Raw genomic sequence first — 22,679 nt, 5'->3', positions numbered from 1 at the left:
AATCCTCTACTGTCAACATCCTCGGGGTTACCATTGACCAGAAACTCAACTGAACATGCCACATAAACACAGTGGCTACAAAAGCAGGTCAGAAGCTAGGAATACTGTGGGGAGTAACTCACCTCCTGACTCCCCAAAGCCTGTCCACGATCTACAAGACACAAGTCAGGAGTGTGATGGAATACACCCCACTTGCCTGGATGGGTGCAGCTCCAACAACACTCAAGAAGCTTGACACCATCCAGGACAAAGCAGTCCGCTTGCTTGGCACCACATCCACAAATAGCCACTCCCTCCAGCACCGACGCTCAGTAGCAGCAGTGTGTGCTATCTACAAGATGCACTGCAGAAATTCACCAAGCCTCCTTACGCAGCACCTTCCAAATCCACAACCATTTCCATCTGGAAGGACAAGGCCAGCAGATTCATGAGAACACCACCACCTGCAAGTTTCCCTCCAAGCCACTCATAGTTCTGACCTGGAAATATATCGCCGTTCCTTCAGTGTCACTGGGTCAGAATCCTGTAATTCCCTCCATAACAACATTATCAATTTATCTACACCACATGGGATTCAGCAGTTCAAGAAGGCAGCTCACCACCACCTTCTCAAGGGTAACTAGGGAGCAGCAATAAATGCTGGCCCAGCCAGCAATGCCCACATATCACAAGGGAATTAAAAAATGAAAGACTTCAGGTGGCTGTTATCAACAAAGCAAAATTTGACACCAAACCGCACAAGAAGATATTCAGGTAGTTGATTTAAATGGTCGTCAGAAAATAATTTAATCTTCTTGTAGTCATTTATCTCTCTCCCATTGTCTAGTTCTTTATATCACTCCTTCAACATGTCTTTGCTTCTCAGGATTGTTTTTCAGACTGGAGGCCTGTGACCATCAGTGCATCACAAGGATTGGTGCTGGGTCCACTGTTTTTTTGTCATTTATACAAACGATTTGCAGGAATGTAGGAGATATGATTAGTAAATTTGTAGGTGACACCAAAATAGGTGGTGTATTGGACAGTGAAGAAGATTATCTCAGAGTACAATGGGACCTTAATTGGGTGGACTAATGGGCCAAGGAGTGGCAAATGGAGTTTAATTCAGATAAATGTGAGGTGCTGCATTTTGTTAAGGAAAATCAGGGCAGTTAGTGATAGGGCCATGGGGACTCTTGCTGAACAAAGAGACCTTGTGGTGCAGGTGAATAGTTCCTTGAAAGTGGAGTCGCAGGTGGACAGGGTGGTGAAGAAGGGGTTTGGCATGCTTGCACTTATTGGTCAGAAAGTTGTTTGTAGGAGTTGGGAAATCATGTTACGGCTGAACATGACCTTGGTTAGGCCATTTTTAGAATATTGCATACAATTCTGGTCTCCCCACAATAGGAAAGATGTTGTTAAATTTGAGAGTGTGCAGAAAAGATTTACAAGGATGTTGCCAGGGTTGGAGGGTTTGAGCTATAGGGAGAGGCTGAATAGGCTGGCACTATTTTCCCTGGAGCATCAGAGGCTGAGGGATGACATTATAGAGGTTTATAAAACCATGAGGGGCATGGATAGGGTTTATAGCCAAAGTCTGTGTAGGGGAGTTTAAAACTAGAGGGCATAAGTTTAAGGTGAGAGGGGAAAGATTTGAAAAGGACCTAAGGGGTAACTTTTTCATGCTGAGGGTGGTGCGTGTATGGAATGTGCTGCCAGAAGAAGTGATGGAGGTCGGAACAATTACAACGTTTAAAAGGCATCTGGAAGTGTACATGAATAGGAAGGGTTTAGAGGGATATGGGCCAAATGCTAGCAAACAGGGCCAAGTTAGTTTAGGATGTATGATCAGCACAGATAAGTTGGACCAAAGGGTCTGTTTCCGTGCTATACAACTTTATGACACTATTTCTCCTCTCTTAATCTTTCTGCAACAGTGGTTCCATTTGCCGATGTACTGCTCAAAGTAATGCTCAAAGATTCTGTTTCTCCATAAAATCAATGCCACAGGTTTAGATAAAAATAAGTGGGAGGAGACTTGTGTTGGAGCATAAACACTAGTAGAAACCAATGGGGCTGAATGGCCTGACACCATTAGAATTGAGATCATCACTAAGTGACATATACTTTCAGCCAGGTGGCTCACAGGCTCTGGAATTCCAACTCTAAATTCATCAGCCTTGTCACTTTGACTTCTTTTTAGACACCAGAGGGTGGTGTGTGTATGGAACAAGCTGCTAGAGGAAGTGGTGGAGGCTGGTACAATTACAACATTTAAAAAACGGCTGAATGCTTACATGAATAGGAAGGGTTTAGACGGATATGGGCCAAATGCTGCCAAATGAGAATAGGCCAGATTGGGATATCTGGTCGGCATGGATGAGTTGGACCGAAGGGTCTGTTTCCATGCTGTATGACACTGTGACCAGGTAGAAGGTCACCATAAGAGAGGAACTATTAAGGACTGAGACGTGGAGAAAGTTCTTCATTTGCAGGCTTTTGAATCTTTGGAATCTTTACAATGAATGTGCTGTGGGTGCTCAGTCCATTTGAAAGGAAATTGCGCTAATGTGCGTTCTGGGTTGCCATAACCATGTGGCTTCCGCCATCAGGCACACCCTTAACTATATTTCAAGAGGTTCTAATAAAGGCAGAGTACAAGCAACAGTGCATTCATGGAACATGTAACATTGTGTCAGAATAGAGCTAAGATTGAGATTTGAAGAAATGTAAAGAAGCTCAGCTACTAAAAGAAGAACACGGGATTTTCGGAGCTTCTGAAAGCTGTTATAATTAACTGGAAATAACTGATGAAGAAAAGTAACCAAAGAAAAGTGAGTCATACAATGGCTGTGGGCATAACCCTCTGGCTCTGATTGAAATGAAAGGGAATATGAAACAGAACAAGCAGTTTTTCTGTTTGCAATGACAGAGCTAAGAGAATGTGATAAATTTAGTTAACAAGCCAGACCAATAGCTACACATTTATCACTAATGGGACGAGACATTACAAACTTTATTCCAATCAAAATCTCTCTGAAGAACATAAAAAAAGTCTGCAAAAATTTTGAATTCCTGGAATGCATGCTTTGAACCTAAATTGAACGTTAAATGTCTACATTCAACATTAGAGCTCAATGTAAAAAGGAGCCTATCAAAATAGATAAGTGATTGCATTAACACAGCTGCTGCATCCTAGGAATTCAGGTGCCTCAATAATCAGAGATATCATTATGTAAGATATAAGCGATCCCACTATGGCAAAGCAACTGCTAAGGGAAGAAAATCTGACTCTCAAAGATGTTAAACACATGCAGAAGCTCCGAGTTAGTCAGTGAACAGCTACAGCATATGCAGGGTTCCAAAGTCAGTTTGATCACACTGAGGCCAGACTGCTGCACTATTCTAATATGCATTTCAGACCTGTCCATTATGTTGTTAGAAAGCAACTCAGATTTTTCAATGCATGGTGCAGAGAAAAAAAACAACTATCCATAGAAGAGCCAGAGAAAGACCAAGGCTGAAGGATAAGTTGCAAATATTGTAGATGCCATCACAAAAACAAAGCATGTCCAACATGGGGAAACTGGTGTCTTAATTGCAAGAACCCAAACCACTTTGCACACAAGTATCTAGCTGGGATGAAGGTAAACAAGACTACAGTGACTATTGCTATAGAGATGTTGGAGGACAATATTGACAGATCTGGCATGGGCACTAGAAAGACATTGGACAAAGATTCAATTAATTCAATCTACACCTTAGAGCATTTAGCAACATCAAGAGCAAAGGAGAAAAATGGCTTGCAACCGTTACCTTGAAGACAGCAGAATGAGTGCATCAAACAACTATGAAGACAGAGCCCAAAGCTTCCTACAACATTCTATCTCTGCCCGACTAGTGGCAAGTCATAGAGTCATGCAGTTGTAGAGATGTACAGCACGGAAGCAGACATTTTGGCCCAACTCGTCCATGCCAACCAGACATCCAAGATAAATCTAGTCCCATTTGCCAGCAAATAGCCCATATCCCTCTAAACCCTTCCTATTCATATAGCCTCCAGATGCCCTTTTAAATGTTGTAATTGTACCAGCCTCCACCACTTCCTCTGGCTGTTCATTGCATTCACACACCACCCTCTGCGTGAAAACATTGCACCTAAATCTCTTTTAATTCTTTTCCCTCTCACCTTAAATCTATGCCCTCTAGTTTTGGACTCCCCCAACGCAGGGAAAAGGCCTTGTCTATTCACCCTCTCCATGCTGCTCATGATTTTACAAACCTCCACAAGGTTGCCCCTCAGCCTGCAATGCTCCAGGGAAAATAGTCCCAGCCTATTCAGCCTCTCCCTGTAGCTCAAACCTTCCAACCCTGGCAACATTCTTGTGAATCTTTTCTGAACCCTCTCAAGTTTCACAACATCCTCCCTATAGGAAGGAAACCAGAATTGAACACAGTATTCCAAAAATGGCCAACCCAATGTCCTGTACAACCACAAGATGACCTCCCAACTCCTATACTGACCAATAAAGACAAGCATACCAAATGCCTTCTTCACTATCCTATCTACCTGTAACTCCACTTTCAAGGACCTATGAACCTGCTCTCCAAGGTCTCTTTGTTCATCAACACTCCTGTCCTGATTTACCTTTCCAGAATGCAGCACCTCACATTTCTCTAAATTAAACTCCATCTGGCATTGGCCCATCTGATCAAGATCCCATTGTACCCTGAGGTAACCTTCTTCACTGTCCACTACACCACCTATTTTGATGTCACCTGCCAACTTACCAACCATACCTCCTATGTTCACATCCAGATCATTTATATAAATGATGAAAAGCAGTGGACCCAGCACCGATCCTTGTGACACACCATTGATCACAGGCCTCCAGTCTGCAAGCAACCCTCCACTACCACCCTCTGTCAAATCAAAGGTGAAACTCTAAAAGGAAAAGTTGAGACTGTGACAGAACGATGCGCGGCGCCAAATTGGTCTGAGGTCCATTTGCTCTGGCAATCACTAGAGATCTGGAATTATAGATATTATCCACAACACTGAAGACACTCACTTCAGCAGGTACCAGTTGAAAGCTCAGACAAGTAACCCTTAACATGCTAAAAGAGATTTACAGTGTTCCACAAGCCACCTTCACTGACGAGCAGACAAACAGTGCGAGCAGAGAGGGTCGACTGAGGACAGAAGAGGCCAAGGTCAAAAAAATGACAAGATTACCTTGATCCAAACTTTTTTATGCCACTCAAGGAACGAAGTGACAAAGGAAACAGTATAAAGCAGCAGATTCAGCTGAGAAAATGTTGAAATTCAACCAGAGAGAGCATCATTCTAACCAGGAGAGATTGCAGGAAGCAATAACCTGTAGGCAAGAGCCTGACAAAAGACGGTCAAACCTTTTCTGATGAAGGGTCTAGGCCCGAAACGTCAGCCTCTCTGCTCCTATGATGCTGCTTGGCCTGCTGTGTTCATCCAGCCCTGCACCTTGTTGTCTCGGATTCTCCAGCATCTGCAGTTCCTACTATCTCTGGAATAATGAGTAGCTGTGTTAATGTACAAATCAGCGCTGCAGACACGTTGGCATGAATGGTCTCCTGCACCATATGGTATGCATCATCGGTAATTGAATGAAAAGGGGGATGTTTGAATGGAAATTGTCCTTTCTGGGTTGTGTTAGTCACCTGATGTTTGTCCTGAGCCAGTCACTGCAGGCAATCACCTTCCAGGGAGTCCCAATAAAGACTTGAGTACAAGCAACAATGCATTCCCGTAGCTCGTCACATACTCGTCAAGTATATTCAAGGCTGAAGTTGAGAGATTTTCAGACATGAAAGGAATTATGGCTATGTGGATAGGATGAGAAAAGGAGTCAAGATCAAAGAACAGCCATGTTCTTATCGAATGTTGCAACAGAATTATGGAGCCACAGGGCCACCCCAATTCCTATTTCTTACATTTTCAACACCCCGGTCTTTGGTCAAGCTTTTGTTTGCCTCATCAAATTTCTCCTTTGTCTGTATATCCATTGGTTTAACCCCATTGCTCTGTAAAGTGTTGCATTTGGCCTGTATGTGTTGGGTATCTTGTGGTTGACACACCTTGATCAAGAAGTGGAAAATGGTCCAGAATTACATCACCCAAGAGCGTCCTGGAAGGATCAATCACTTGCTTCACTTAGAGGGAGTGGGAGGAAGAGGAGGAGGAGGAGGAGGAGGGTGAAGGGGAGTGTGCAGCAGACAGCACGACTGTGAAGGAGACTTGGAAGACTGCACTGCAGTCAGCGTTCCTGTGTATTAGCACAGAAGGAAATTGGAACAGACGGTGTAGATGGGAATTGGGATGATAAAGGCAGAGATGTTGGATACATGACTGAGCAACGCTGACTGGAAAGTATAACTCATGGTCAGGCTCAAGGCATTCACCAGTTACTGGACTATCCCTGAGGCACTGGATCCATGACGAATATAAACCAAGGTTTCTAATGGTGTCGGCTAGACCATTTCAGATTGAGATGAGGAGAAATATCTTCACCCAGGCAGTGGTGAGCCTGTGGAGTTCTCTGCCATAGAAAGTGGTTAAGGCCAGAACATTGAATGTTTTCAAGAAGAAGTTAGATATAGTTATTTTTCTTGGGGCTAAAGGGACCAAAGGATATGGGGAGAAAGCAGGAACAGGGAACTGAGTTGGATGATCAGCCATGATCATATTGAAAGGTGGATCAGCCTTTGAGGGCCGAGTGGCCTTTTCCTCTCCTATTTGCTATGTTTCTCCTTTAGAATCTTAGACCAATGGTAGCTCTGTTGGTTGGACAGCTGGAGGGATGGTCCCTTTAGCATCAGTTCGCTGGAGGTTTGATGTGGAAATGTTGTTTCTCCTTGAGGGAGAATCAAGTACCAGAGGGCATTATCTCAGAGAAAGGAGGTACATAAGATGAGGTTGATTTTTCTCTCTCAGAGGGGAGAGAATCTATGGAATACTTTACCACAGACAGCTGTCCGGGTTGTGTTGTTAAGTATATTCAAGGCTGAGATTTTTAATCAGTGATGGAATCAAGGGTTACAGGGGGAAAGCAGAAAAGTGCAGCTGAGGATCATTAGATCAGCCACGATCTTATTGAATGGTGGAGCAGACTTGGTGGGCTGAATGGCCTAACACTGCTCCTATGGTTTGATCCCTGACGTGGCTGAAACAGATTCCAGAGGTGCCTTCTCATCTTACTGTGATAATTATATCCAGGACACTTTACCATGTTCAGTAAATGTTTGCCCAAGGACCTGCCTGAAGGCAGAGAGCTCTGAAAAAAGCTAACGGACCTTCCTGTGCACTTCAACTAAGCTCTGGGAAATGGTGGGTGAGAGTGGGATGAGCTTGTGTGTTTTCACAAGTGTCACAGCGAATTAACAGCATGGATTTCCAAATAATTCACTCTCCTCAGTGCTGGCGATCACTCGTCGACATGTTGTGGAAATGACAGCTGCCCTCTGCAGAAGATACAGGCAACTCTTTGAGCTTTACTTTCAGAAACAAGGCTTGTTCAAACATTTTTTTACACTTTGGAAAGAAGGGACATGCTTTTTTTAAGAAAAATAAACACAACTTCCTTCTCTTGGTTTCTTCTAGAATTGTAGAATCCCTACAGGGCAGAAGCAGGCCATTCAGCCTGTTCTGACTCTCAGAAGAGCATCCCATCCTGACCTACCCCCCTACCCTATCCCTGCATTTCCCATGGCTAACTCACCCAGCCTGCACATCCTTAGACACTATGGGGCAAATTAGCATGGCCAATCCACCCAACCTGTACATCCCTGTAAACAATGGTCAATCCACCTAGCCTGCACATCTTTAGACTGTGGGAGGAAACTGAAGCATCCAGAGAAAACCCCCACGCTGGCACGGGGAGAATGTGCAAACCCCACACAGACAGTTACTTGAGGCTAGAATCGACCACAGGTTCCTGGTGATGTGAGGCAGCTGTGCTAACCACTGTGCCATCCCTAAAGTGCCTAATACAGCCAAGGATGTTGGCTCAGAATGCCCATTCCAGGGTGCTCAAAATTTATGTAGTTAGTGGGCAGTGTTGTATAAGGTCATGGTTCTGAGAGCGTTAATGTTGGTGCTGTGCTGAACTCCACCTACTCTGGAGCATACAGTTCTGGTCACCGCATTATAGGAAGGATGTGGAAGCATTGGAAAGGGTGCAGAGGAGATTTACCAGGATGTTGCCTGGTATGGAGGGAAGGTCTTATGAGGAAAGGCTGAGGGACTTGAGGCTGTTTTCGTCAGAGAGAAGAAGGTTAAGAGGTGACTTGATAGAGACATACAAGATGATCAGAGGATTAGATAGGGTGGACAGTGGGAGCCTTTTTCCTCGGATGGTGATGGCTAGCACAAGGGGACATAGCTTTAAATTGAGGGATGATAGATATAGGACAGATGTCAGAGGTAGGTTCTTTACTCAGAGAGTAGTAAGGGCGTGGAATGCCCTGCCTGCAAAAATAGTAGACTCGCCAACTTTGAGGGCATTTAAATGGTCATTGGATAAACATATGGATGATAATGGAATAGTTTAGGTTAGATGGGCTTCAGATTGGTTTCACAGGTCGGTGCAACATCGAGGGCCGAAGGGCCTGTACTGCACTGTAATGTTCTATGTTCTATGTCACACTACCGCTAAGTAGTGCATCTGATGGAGACTGAGTGCCCTCTCCATCTGTTGTTACTGATAGATCATAGAATCTCTTCAGTGTGGAAACAGGCCCTTCGGCCCAACAAGTCCACACTGATCCTCAGGGCACCCCACCCAGACCCATCCCCCCATAACCCACCTAATCTACACATCCCTAAACACTATGGGGCAATTTAGCATGGCTAATCCACCTAGCCTGTACATCTTTGGACAGTGGGAGGAAACCGGAGCACCTGGAGGAAACCCTCGCAGACATGGGGAGAATGTGCAAACTCCACACAGACACTTGTCCCAGGGTGGACTCAAACCCAGGACCCTGGCGCTGTGAGGCAGCAGTGCTAACCACTGAGCCACTGTGTTGCCCTAATGCTGCCCTAAACACCTTTGAGTTTAGGAGAAAGAATCATAGAATCCCTACAGTGTGGAAAGGTGCCACTCGGCCCATCAAGTCTGCACCGACCCTGTGATGAGCATCCCACCCAGAACCATACCCCTACCTTACTCCTGTAACCCTGTATTTCCCCATTGCTAACCCACCCAGTCTGCACTTCCCTGGTCATTAAGGGCAATTTAGCATGGCCAAACCACCTAACCTGCACATCTTTAGACAGTGGGAGGAAACCGGAGCACCCGAAGGAAACACACGCACAAATGGGGAGAATGTACAAAATCCATACAGAAAGTTGCCAGAGGGTGGAACCAAACCTGGGTCGCTGCTGCTGTGAGGCAGCGGTGCTAACCACTGAACCACCATGGCATCCAATCCCACAAACTTAAGGGGCTGAATGGCCTACATGTAATGCATGTGTATTAAAATGCACATGTTCTGGTCATTATCACATTGCTGTTTGTAGAAGCGTGCTGTATGCAAATTGGCTAACTCATATATTAATGAACACCATTAAGAGCATACTTCAAAACTTGTAAAGAGTTTCAGAGGTCTGGAGGGTGTGATAAGTGCTATAAATGAAGTTTTTTTGAATTTTTACGGTGTCCAGATGACCAATAGTAGATGGTCCTATTAATCATTAAGCATTACCAAGGGAGAGCATGAGAAAAGTGATCCAAAAGTGTATTCAATGGCCAGGAGTTCTCATGAAGTATGACCCAGGTTACTTACAGCCAGAATCTGGATGCGTCTCTGCACTTGCTGGGATTGAAGCATAGATGGTAATGAGAGGAACGTGCAAAGAATCCACTTAGCAAACAATAGACACTTGCATTGTATATTAGCATCAATTTATTCTGATATTTGTCACATCATCACACAGGTGGTTACCTGCTGGTAACTAGATGACAACTAGATCAGACCTCCTGGTGTTATTTCAACGTTATATCACTGACACATCACAGCAGAACATTCCTTCAGAAAACATAATTTCATCACAAAACACTTCCATATTTGAAATGCCATGTTAATCTGCATCTGAAATGGCAAATCTGACACATTTTAACATGCATTATTCTATCCCTGACTATAATGAGAAGCTAAAAGAGCTGCGGATGCTGTAAATCAGGAACAAAAACAAAGTTGCTGGAAAAGCTCAGCAGGTCTGGCAGCATCTGTGAAGGAGAAAACAGAGTTAACGTTTCAGGTCCAGTGACCCTTCCTCAGAACTGATGGTGGCTGGGAAAACGTCAGTTTATATGCAGAAAATAGGGAGGTGGGTGGGGTAGGCAGTAAACGATAGGATAGAGCCCAAAGAGAGAGAAAGACAGTTGGACAGACAAAGGATTTGCTCACGATCAGGCTGGGAGGGTGAATAGTTGTTAATGGGGACTGTTAGTGACTAACAACAGGGGGTGTGTAATGGCAGGCTATGTGGTAACAAGGCCTGGTGTGTGGGGTGGGGGGCTGGGACATGGGAGAGATTAGGCCCTAAAATTATTGAACTCAATATTGAGTCCGGAGGGCTGTAGGGTCCCCAAGCTGAAAATGAGGTCTTGTTCCTCCAGCTTGTGTTGGGATTCACTGGAACACTGTAGCAAGCCGGAGACAGAGATGTTGGCCAGGGAGCAGGGTGGTGCATTGAAGTGGCAGGCAACAGGTAGTTCAGGGTCTTTTTTGCAAGCAGAACGTAGATGTTCTGCAAAGCAGTCACCAAGTCTACGCTTCGTTTCCCCAGCATAGAGGAGACCACATTGTGAGCGACGAATGCAGTAGACTAGATTCTTGGAAGTGCAGGTGAAGTATTGCTTCACCTGGAAGATATCTTTGGGCCCTTGGATACTGGGGAGGGAGGAAGTAAATGCGCAGGTGTTGCACCTTCGCCGGTTACAGGTGAAGGTGCCATAGGGCTGTGCGGAGGTGTTGGGGGTGAAGGAGGTATGGACCAGGGTGCCCCGGAGGGAACGGTCCCTGCGGAAGGCGGACAAGGGAGGGGAGGGGAATATGTGTCTGGTGGTGGCATCTTGCTGCAGGTGGCGGAAATGGCATCTGATGATCTTCTGGATGTGGATGCTGGTGGGATGATAGGTAAGGATAAGGGGAACCCTATCGCTGTTGTGGGAGGGAAGAGAAGGGGTGAGGGCAGAAGTGTGTATATGAGAAGCTAACAGGATGCACGCAGGCAGCTCCATCCTATATATCATCTTACATTGTTCTTCAATTGTAAATTAAACTGAATATTAAATAGGTGATTTCTGATTTTAGTTAGGACTTGTGATGATGTTGGTCCTTAATGCAAAGGGGATGGAGTATCAAAGTAGGAAGGTCTTGCTACGAATGTACAAGGTATTGTTTTATAATTCATTCGTAAACCATGGGCATCACTGACTGGGCCAGCATTTATTGCCCATCCCTAATTGTCCCTTGAGAAGGTGGGGGTGAGCTGCCTTCTTGAACCAATGCAGTCCATGTGCTGTAGGTTGACCCACAATGCCCTTAGGGAGGGAATTCCAGGATTTTGACCCAGCAACAGCAAACGAATGGCGATATATTTTCAGGTCAGGATGGTGAGATCTGAGTTGTTGAATGATAGATAGATATATCCACATCAGCAGGGGGTTCTGAGACATTGCATGATGGAGATGAGAATCACTGTACGGCAAGAGCTAAAGGTGAAGAATGACTATAAGAATAGGAATAAGTAACTAGAGGTAATGACACATGGAAATTTAAGATAATATCTTAAATTGGGTACCCGAGGATTCTGTTACTAAATTTCTGGTTGACAAAAGAAGGATTGGAAGGATAAAACAATAACTATAACTAACCTGTATCTGGCACCCTGTCAACAAGTCCACAAACATATCCAAAATCAGAAACAAATTAACAATGTGTCCAGAAACAAGCACAGGGATAGAAACACATTTCAGAAAATGTTAATTACACTGGAAGCACCACAACAGTTTGAAATTCTACTGGAAAACGTAAAGAGAGTGTGCGTGCTTAAGTCTCTGCTGGAGTATATTTTATGAAACTCTTTGCAAGCTGGTGAATGGTTAATGTGTGAAATGTCTCCGAACAACATTGTGCTTTTCTCTCCCTTTAACAGTGTGTGTATTCTTTTCAGCCTGTGCCAAGTAAATGAATTTTGGAATTGTGACTTTATGATTTGAATCATAGGGGAAGGATAATTTGTTTGGAATGTTTGGGGTAATTAATTCTGAGTTGGATTGGGTCATTACAGGATTAAAAACCTGTTGCAGGTTTTAAGGATAGGATTCTGGTTCCCATCAGTGGGAGAGTCCACTCTGTACAATTTTGGTCCTTACCACACTGGAGTCAGTCCAAACTGGGTCATTTGGCTGATTCCTGGGATGATGTGTAATGAGGAATCACTGAGCAGATTGGTGCTCCACTCATTGGATTTTAGAAGGTGAGAGGTGATCTTTCTGAAACATAACAGGTTATGGAAGAGATTTACAGGGTAGGTGCTGACAGATCTTACCCCAGGACGAGGAACAAAACTCATGGACACTGGTCCTGCTCCTTACCCAGCAACGCTCCCCCGCAACCCACCCCCACCAAAAAGAAGTAGGGCACAGCAATCCTGGCCCCAGTGCAAGCAAACTCATGGGGAAATCTAAAATTTGGGAATATAGTTCAAAAATAAGTCCCAAACCATTTTGAATTAACCCTCATCTCAACAGCTGTTGGGGCTAAAAATAGAACTCCACAATTCCCCAAGTGTTTGTGAAGATGTTTTTATTGGTCTAATTTTCAGGTATTTTTGGTTTAATCATTTAACTCTTTTATACAAATGTAAGTAAATAGCCATCTCTTCGTATTCCAGTGCCTTAAGATTTATGCAAATATTCCTTTACTGGTTTTCACATTAAATTAGATTTAAGTGATTTATAACTTTGCACCTCTAAATCTCTTTGCTGATCCACAGTTTTCAGCATCTCACCCTTTCGGAAATGCTGTCAGGGATTGTGTACAAACTAGTCTTAAATAGCAACATAGGAAAGTGATGATCCAACAAACAGCATACATGATATCTGGAGCACCATAGCAACACCCCTCTCCATCCCACTCCTTCCAGCACTGCCTGCAGCAATGTAATCTCCAGGGAGGTACACAAATAGCAAAAAAAAAGTTAATGCAGGAAAATTGCTCTTCAGTGATCAAAGAATGGCAGAATAACAATCTTCAGACAGCCGGTATGGAATCAATGGGACATACGGCCTTCATAACATTCTGTAACAATTCTGGGATTCTGTGAAACCATTCCAGAGCTAAAAGGGACCACCTGTGAATCCTTTATTCATTCACGGGATGCAGGCATTGCTGGCCAGGCAGCATTTATTGCCCATCCCTAATTGTCCAGAGGGCAGTTAAGAGTCAACCACATTGCTGTGGGTCTGGAGCCACATGTAGGCCAGACCAGGTAAGGATAGCAGTTTCTTTCCCTAAAGGGCATTAGCAAACCAGATGGGTTTTTCCCCCCTGACAATTGACAATGGATTCATGGTCATTATTAGATTCTTAATTCCAGCTATTTATTGAATTCAAATTCCACCATCTGCTTTGGCATGATTTGAACCCAAGTCCCCAGAAAATTATCTGGGTCTCTGGATTAACAGTCCAGTGATAATACCACTAGGCCATCACCTCCCCTAATGCCAGCATACCTTCTGAATGGTGAGCTTTCCATCCTTGTGTAGAATCAGGGCTTGTGGTTACGCATTTATTAAAGCAAGAACATAAAACTAAACTGAAAACAATACAGGAACGAGATCGAGAGATTTGGCAAGTGATTTGGAGCACTGATGCATCTTTATTTGCTACAGCTACAATGATTTTGCTCTGAATTGCAGTATCTGGGCAGCAAAAGCTATAAAATCTGTTATAAAACATTTTTATAGAACTCTGGCTAGACTATTACTAAAGTACTCTGTCCAATTCTGACTAACACACTTACAGAAAGATATGAGACTCCTCAAAGGAGTGCAGAGTGTTTACCACAATGGTTCCAGGAATGAGGGCTTTTAGCTACAAAGCGAGGCTGAGTTGATCACTTTTAAGTGAAGGAGATTTAGGGGAGATTTGATAGAGGTGTACAAGATGATGTCGGATTTTGATTAGGAGGGCAAAATAAGAGTTATTAGATCTGGTTCCTTTAGCTAAAAGTGCAAAGGATCAGGGGTCACAGATTTAAGGCTTTGGGTAAAAGATACAGGGGAAAATTTGAGGAAGGACTATTTACATAGAACATAAGAACTAGGAGCAGGAGTAGGCCGTCTGGCCCTTCGAGCCTGCTCCGCCATTCAATAAGATCATGGCTGATCCTTTCATTGACTCAGATCCACTTACCCGCGTTCTCACCGTATCCCTTAATTCCTTTATTGTTCAAAAAAAATCTACCTTTTTTTTAAAAGCGTTTACTGAAGTAGCGTCAACTACTTCACTGGGCAAGGAATTCCACAGATTAACAACCCTCTGGGTGAAGAAATTCCTTCTCAGTTCAGTCCTAAATCTGCTCCTCTAATCTTGAGGCTATGCCCTCTTGTCCTAGCTTCACCTGCCAGTGGAAACATCCTCTCTACTTCTATCTTATCTATTCCCTTCATAATTTTATATGTTTCTATAAGATCCCCCCTCAATCTTCTGAATTCCAATGAATATAATCCCTATTTACTCAGTCTCTCCTCATAAGCCAACCCCCTCAACTCTGGAATCAACCTAGTGAACCTCCTTTGCACCCCCTCCAGTGCTAGTATATCCCTTCTCAAGTAAGGAGACCAAAACTGCACACAGTACTCCAGGTGTGGCCTCACCAGCACCTTGTACAGCAGAGGTTTCAGCAGAGAATGGTAAAGACCTGGAACTAGCTGCTCATGAGGGTGATGGAAGCAGATACAATAAATGGTTGAATCAGACAGGCACTCGAGAGAAATAAATTTGGAGGGTTATGGGTAATAAGCAGAAGAGGATTGTTCCAGGGAGCCAGCAGGGACACAATGGCCAACTGTTCACCTTCTGTACCATATTAACACCAAGATTGTCAACAAAGTCACATTCCTTCCCTTCTTGCCAAGTCACTAGGACTGAAATTTGTTTTATCTGCCGGGTTCAGCTCAATAGCAAACATAGCTACACGGGTGAGGCCTCTTCTGGAGTACTGTGTCCAGTTCTGGTCGTCAAGGAAGGACATTATTAAGTGGGGAGGGTTCAGAAGAAATTTACCAGGTTGTTGCCAGCTATGGAAGGTTTGAGTTGTAAAGAAAGGTAGATAGGCTGGGATTTTTTTCCACTGGAGCATAGGAGGTTGAGAGGTGGCCTTATAGAAATTTATAAAATAATGAAGGGCATAGAGTTCATGACAGATGTCTTTTCCCTAGGATGGGAGATTTCAAGACTAAGGGACATATTTTTAAGGTGAGAGAAGAGAGATTTTAAAAAAAAGACATGAGGGGGAAACTTTTTACACAGAAGATGGTTCACATGTGGAATGAACTTCCAGAGGAAGTGGTGGACGTGGGTACAATGAATGGGAAAGGTTTGGAAGGATATGGGCCAGGAGCAGGCAGGTGGGTCTAGTTTAGTTTGGGATTATGTTCAGCATGGCCTGATTGGACCGAAGGGTCTGTTTCCATGTTGTATGACTCTGCAAGTCACGAGGATGCAGTTTTGATGGGTTAATGCGGTCCTATCTTAAAGTGAGAGTTCCCCATCAATTCTGCTTTGCATTCATTGTAATATGTACAAGCAAGTGACTAATGAAACCTCCCTACAAGTTCATGCAATTTAATCTCTTTTTTGTGTTTAAGAACTTAATAGGAGATATACCATCTATCCATTCTTGGCAACCCCAGTTAACGGTTCCTTCTCTTTTTCACCTTTGTAATTTTCAGTGTAAACTGAATTATTTTCTTACCTGAAATTTTCCTTAACACAAAATTTCCTCCAAATCCAGTTCCCTGTCTAATCATTGCGTAGGCTGTGACTCACAAGAGTTTGGAGCAGGCATAGGCCATTCAGCCCACTGAATCTGTTTTGCCATTTCATGACATTATAAGTAATCTGATCATTGCCTCAACCCTACTTTTCTATGGGGTTCCCATCTCTCTTACTAATCGAAAACGTGGTTAGCTCAGTTGGCAACCGTTCTCATCACATAGTTTAGACTCAAGCCCATACTGAGTCCATTCCAGTGCCTTTTTTAAAATTCACTTATGAGACATGGGTGTCACTGGCTGGGTCAGTATTTATTGCTCATCCCTAGTTGCCCTTGAGAAGGTGGTGATGAGTTCCCTTCTTGAACCACTGCAGTCCACGTACTGTCGGTTGACCCACAATGCCGTTAGGGAGGGAATTCCAGGATTTTGTCCCAGAGACACTGAAGGAACAGTGATATGTTTCCAAGTCAGGATGGTGAGTGGCTTGGAGGGGAACTTGCAGGGGGTGGTGCTCCCATGTACCTGCTGCCCTTGTGTCTCCACAAGGAATGGATGGGTTGTCTTATGAGGAAAGGTTGGACAAGTTAGGCTTGTATCCAAAGGACGTCAGAAGAGTAAAGGGTGACTTGATTGAAATTTATCAGATTTTCAGTATCTCACTAGGTTGGATGTGGAGAAGATGTCTGCATATCTCTTTAGGGAAAAATTAAGAATTAGAGAGTTCACCATTTGTAACAGATGAAAATTTTTCTCCCAGAGGGTGGACAGTGTTGGAACTCTCCTTCTGAAAAAGCAGTGGAAGTAGAGTCTTTGAATATTTTTAAGACAGAAGTGAATAGATTCTTAAATAAGGTGGTGGGGGGGGGGCGGGGGGATTGAAAGGTGACCATAGGTAGGTAGGAATGTGGATTTTCATTATCAACAACAAAGAAGGATCAAATGGCCAACACTTGCTGCTTGTTCATCTCTACTAGTTTTGCTTTATGATGCAAGGTGTGTGATATATCTATTTTATAAATTTATATAAAACGTATTTTAAGAGTTTGGATTTTGAACTAGTGCCATGTGGATTTTGGTCTATGTATCAGGGTGTTTAGTGATTAGGTTGAAAGTGTTTTTTCCCTAGCCTGAAAACCTGTTCAGCTTATCTAGCACCGTCTTTTTATTTCAGGCTAAGAGTTTGTCGAAAAGATGGGTAAACACAATACCAAACTGTTAAAATGATCGAGGCACTGCCAACCAGGGGGTTGAGGGCAGCAGGTACATGGGGACACCATCACCTGCAAGTTGCTCAACAAGGTACACACCATCCTGGTTTGGAACTATCCCGTCATTCCTTCAGAACTCTCCTCCAAACAGCACTGTCAATATCCCTGCACCTCAAGGACTGCAGTGGTTCAAGAAAGCAACTCTCTATCACCTTTTCAAAGGCACTTAAGGATGGGCAACAAATGCTGGCCCAGCCAGGAACATACATATTCCATTAGTTAATTTAAAAAGTCAATATGACTGTCAGAAAATAAAATTTTACCAGAACCAATCCTAGCTCAAACCCATCTTTATGTCTGTGCTGTTATCAGGGGATTTATCGCAAGGTATATCCAAGGCTCAAACCCCACCTGTCCAACAGTGGGAGCATCTAACCAAGGCTCTGCAACCATGTAGAGCCATAGAGTTATACAGCACAGAAAACTGAGCATTTGGTCCAACTCATCCGTGCCAACCAGATATCCTAGCTTAATCTAGTCCCACATGCCTGAATTTGGCTCATATCACTGTAAACCCTTCTTATTCATGTACCCAGCAGATTCCTTTTAAATGTCACAACTGTATCCACTTCCAACATCTCGTTCCATACACACATCACTCTCTGCATGAAAATGGTGCCTGTCAGGTCCCTTTTATATCTTCCCCTCTGTCCTTAAACCTATGCCTTCTGGTTTTGGACTCTCCTACCCTGGGAAAAAGACCTTGACTATTCACCCTATCCATGCCCCTCATGATTTTATAAACCTCTATCAGGTCACCCAAGTTGATTACTGTGAAACAGAGAAGTTCAATGCCAATCCCATAAGAACTCTTCCCAGTTCATCATTTCCTAGACATGTTCAGATCACCTGGAAGGGAGTGGGAGAGGAATTTCCCCTGAATTTTTTTTCTTTAAATGGTTCTTTCTAACTCTCCAAGGAAACGATTTGGAAAGTGGGATAGAGGTAGAAGGAAGAAGCCTAAAGTCAAGGAAGCTTATGATTATGTGGAGCTCGCTCAATGGTCCAAACTGGTCTTGTCCCATCATCAATTTTACGCATAACATGAAAAACACGTATCACCACAGATATTGTTAAATCCAAACAACAGAACGGACAAGGGGGAAAAATCTTTATTGCAGTAGCTCAGTTGTAGTACAAAAAAGTGTTCTACCATCAATTACCGTTAAAAAACTAATTAATTTATGGTTTGAACAATTCTTGCAGATACACAGAGTTCATCTGATAGGCTCTCAGCCAATCTGAATGCCTCTTTGAGCTTCCATAATAAGGATACCCAATGGTAGCGTAGTAATTGCGCCATGCACGATAATAAGCCTTCCAGTAATCACCTGAACATTCAGACTCAGAGGGCAACAGGGGCTGACCTCCTGGGTAAGGGCAAGATGCATCCTTACTGCCCTTCTCTGTGATAGTGGAAGCTCTGTCTGTTTCAGCTGATGCCAGCTTGGGATCTGCCTTGGATCTTTTCCTGCTGCCCTTAGGGGCTGAGCCTTTGACAGAGGAGCAATTGACACCTAATCCTGTATCAATCTCAAGCGGTCGTTTGGAAGAGATGCCAGAGAAAGAATTAGCAGCTGCCTCATCTTTGAAGCCCCCTTGCTGGGCAAGGGATTGGAAGGCGGAAAGGCTTTTCTCACTCCGATTGGGAAAATCCTCTGGGACAGGACTTGTGACTTTCCTCAGCAGATCATCATTCTGGACGTGAGGATTCACTGGCACCTCAGCCTCTGTTGATGACTCTCTGCTGCTGGTCCTGCTGCGTGTTGAAGAGTTGGTGCTGGAGCTGGAATCACTGGGGTCTTGGTCATCGAGCTCAGTCGGTTTTGCCCACCTTTGAGAATTATGTAGACAGACCAAATCCTTCTTACTAAGAAACAGGCGACTGTTCTGTTCTTGGGACATCAGCTCCCGGCTTTCTGAATCTTCGGTTTCATTTGTTGACTTCTCCTTCAAGATCCCAGTGAAACCCGTCCATTGGCGGACTATTTCCACTGGCTTCTCATCCCGTTCGGCAAGGAAGCCCTCGTAATCTTCAACAATTTCCACAAAGCTCAACGATCGCCTCCTGCGTTTTGATCTTTTCTTAAAGAGTGTCAAGGGTGGGATTTTTGGAAGTGATTCTTGCAAAGCCTTCCTGTCTTGCATTGTGATGGTGACTGGCTCAGCAGAGGATTGGGGCACATCACAGCGCATGGCATCTTGGAGGTTTGCCTGGACTTTCATTTTGATGTCAGTGGGCACGTGGAAGATGCTGATCTCTGGTGTCCTCGCCGCATCTCCAGCAAGGCATCCCTGGGTCTCTTTTTCTGTCGGCACCTCCTTCGATTTCACAATTTTCTTGGTTGTGAATTTTCTTCTAGCAAGTTTGGCAGGAGACAGTGACAGTGGCTCTGGGATGGTGTGCTCCTGCCTCACTGAGGGTTCAATCTCAGCGGCCAATGGAGTTGCTGCAGGGGCTGGATTCTTATCCCCTTGTACCTTGATGACCTCTACATCCCAATCTATGGGGTCTTCCAGTAATCCTGATGGAATTGGATCTATTTAAAGAGAAACAAACCATGAAGAATTGGCAAAGACTTTACAGAGTCTATTTATTCCCCTCAGATATGCATCTCTGTTTGGGGATGTGGTGATAAGGAGGCAGTATAGTGGGATCCAGTTACTTTATACTGGCTATACTTCAGCCTGAAACATGTCAATATTTTCCAGCCTACAGCATTCCCTCAACAACACAGTTAAACATCAACTAACCAGCCAGTGTTTGTTAGTGCGGCTGAGAGATTTTAAAAAGGATATAAATGTAATATCGTCTATAATGCTCATAAAAACATTAAAGTTTTGTAACAGTGCATCATAGTGTCAACTGGAAATAATCCAGAAGATTAAATTTACAAGTAAATTCATTCTTTTCACCTACCAGGTAGACTCAGGAGGTGAAGATTGCAACGCTGTGCTATTAACTCCAACTCATTCTCCTCTTCACCGCGACAACAGTATGTCACAGCCAAGCCTTGAGTGCCTGAATAAACATCAAAGGGACATTAATATGCAAAAGTTTTATTCCTCCCAGTTTTAAAGGGACTAATTAATGTTACCTTAATAAAAATACAAAGCTGTGTTCATGGCTGACGTCCCCAGCAGGTGGAACCCCGCATGTGCAATATTGGAGAGTTGCCTCTAAATTCTTACCAACTGGTGTGGGTTAGGAATGAGAAATTAGCAGTGAGTATGGTATAAAGGGCAAGTGGCTCATCTTTGTCAGAAGAACCAATTAAAATGAATCATTTGTCTGGCTCATTCTTGAACCGTCAATCAAGGGAGTACAGATTCTCTCAAACAAACAAACAGTAGCATTCACTCACTGACTGCACAGGATTCATGGTCTCTTCAGGACAAACAACCCGACTGCCTTGATATCTGGTAAAGCACCCTCTGAAACGTGTTATTTCCCCAGTGTGCTCAAAAGTGGAAGCAGGTTTGATGGAAAACTGGATTCAGTCAATGTCAGAGTTTGCGTGTACATGAAACCATCACTCATTGTCACAACTGTGTTGCGAGTGGATCTGCACTAGTGTGCATGGATTAATAGCAACACACTCTCAGTGTAAATAAGCGTTTGACAATACAAATATCCCCATGATGTTTATTTGCATTTTTAAGGCACTGACTATTGTTGGCATGTTTCATTAACTGTCTTTCAGTATTAAGAGGTCCTTCCCACATGCATCAACCTGGAGTAGAAGGCTATTTGACTGCAGAAGGGCTCACAGCCAAGCTTAATTATGTTCACACAGTCCTGAAAGGCAACTTTGCAATGGAGCCGTTACTGGCTGGCAGCAGAATTTTGTTTGCACTTACGTAGAATTTCCTAGTTAATGAATCACTTCTGAAGTACTGTGTCAGGCAGCATCCGTGGAGAGACGGCAAGCTAATGTTTTGAGTCTAGATGACTCTTCTTCAGGGCTGATGTGAGGTGTAACTCAAAACTAGGTCTAGACTCAAAATGTTAGCTTGCTCTCTCTCCATGGATGCTGCCTGGCCCACTGCCATCTCCAGCATTTTTTGTTTTCAGTATAGATTCTAGCATTTGCAGTAATTTGCTCCTGTGTCTGAAGTACAGTCAGTTATGCAAGTTAACATGACATCTAACTGTGCACAAGGCTCCATAAACTGGAGGGATATAAAAGGAACAGTTCATCTGGTCTAGGTATTTTCAACTGCAGAATAAATGGACAGGAGAACACCAATAGAACTGCCTTACTATTTTTTGAATGATGTCAAGGAATATTCCACTTCCATTGAAACAGAAGAATGAGACATCAATTTAACATACTGCATGAGAAAAACGACACCTCTGACAATTGAGCATTCAGTACTGCACTGGAATGTCAACCTCGATTGTGGTCAAATCTTGAGAAATGGACTTAAGCCCTCATCCCACTAATGTCACAGACTCAGGGTGACAAAGTCATTATCCATAGACTAGAAGAGGCAAGGAAAGTTACTGCCTGCACATTGGTATAAAGTAACACACAGGTTTTAGCATTAGTTCGATGTCCAGGTGCAAACAACCCCTATAAACTCTGGTTTCATTTTCAGTTCAGAGATATTGAGTCAATCTCTGAAAATAGATAACAAGGTGTAGAGCTGGATGAACACAGCAGGCCAGGCAGCATCAGAGGAGCAGGAAAACTGACGTTTCGGGTCTGCACCCTTCTTCAGAAATGGGGGAGGGAAAGGGGACTCTGAAATAAATAGAGAGAGGGGGAGGCAATGATGGAAGGTGGATAGAGGAGCAGATAGGTGGAGAGAAGACGGACAGGTCAAGGAGGCAGGGATGAAGCCAGTAGAGGTGAGTGTAGGTAGGGAGTTGGGATGGGGGTTGGTCAGTGAGGAGGGAGAGGCAGGTAAGTGGGAGGGAAGACAGACAGGTCAAGGAGGCGGGGATGAGGCTAGTAGGTAGGATGTGGGGGTGGGGGTTGGTCAGTGAGGTGGGAGGAGCGGATAGGTGGGAGAAAAGACGGACAGGTCAAGAAGGCAGGGACGAGAGGGGCTGGTCTTGGTATGAGGTCAGGGGTGGGGAGATTTTGAAGCTTGTAAAGTCCACATTGATACCATTGGGCTGCAGGGTTCCCAAGCGGAAATGAGGTGCTGTTCCTCCAGCCTTCGGGTGGCATCGTTGTGGCACTGGAGGAAGCTTGGAGACTGCTTTGTGGAGCATCTATGCTCGGATCGTGACAAACGACTGCACCTCCCAGTCGCGAACCATTTCCACTCCCCCTCCCATTCCTCAGATGACATGTCCATCCTGAGCCTGCTCCAGTGCCACAACAATGCCACCTGAAGGCTGGAGGAACAGCACCTCATATTCCGCTTGGGA

The 22,679-nt window shown here is 44.1% G+C and overlaps 1 protein-coding gene across 1 annotated transcript in view; it reads right to left on the bottom strand.

Annotated features, from left to right (window-relative positions):
• Positions 1-18,390: 18,390 nt before the first annotated feature.
• The window catches only part of ddx20 (DEAD (Asp-Glu-Ala-Asp) box polypeptide 20), a 25,678-nt gene continuing 21,389 nt past the window's right edge, over positions 18,391-22,679 (bottom strand). The window contains exons 9-10 of the mRNA XM_020512515.2: positions 20,217-20,318; positions 18,391-19,836 (exon numbers count right to left, since the gene is read on the bottom strand). Of these exons, the coding sequence (XP_020368104.1) occupies positions 18,479-19,836; positions 20,217-20,318 (1,460 nt within the window). The 3' untranslated portion in view covers positions 18,391-18,478. The remainder of the gene's footprint in view (positions 19,837-20,216; positions 20,319-22,679) is intronic.

Source organism: Rhincodon typus, chromosome 25 (genome assembly GCF_021869965.1).
Source record: "Rhincodon typus isolate 14 chromosome 25, sRhiTyp1.1, whole genome shotgun sequence".
NCBI classification, from domain to species: domain Eukaryota; kingdom Metazoa; phylum Chordata; class Chondrichthyes; order Orectolobiformes; family Rhincodontidae; genus Rhincodon; species Rhincodon typus.
Note: the sequence above shows the minus strand (reverse complement) of the source record. Positions and strands in the feature narration are given on the sequence as shown.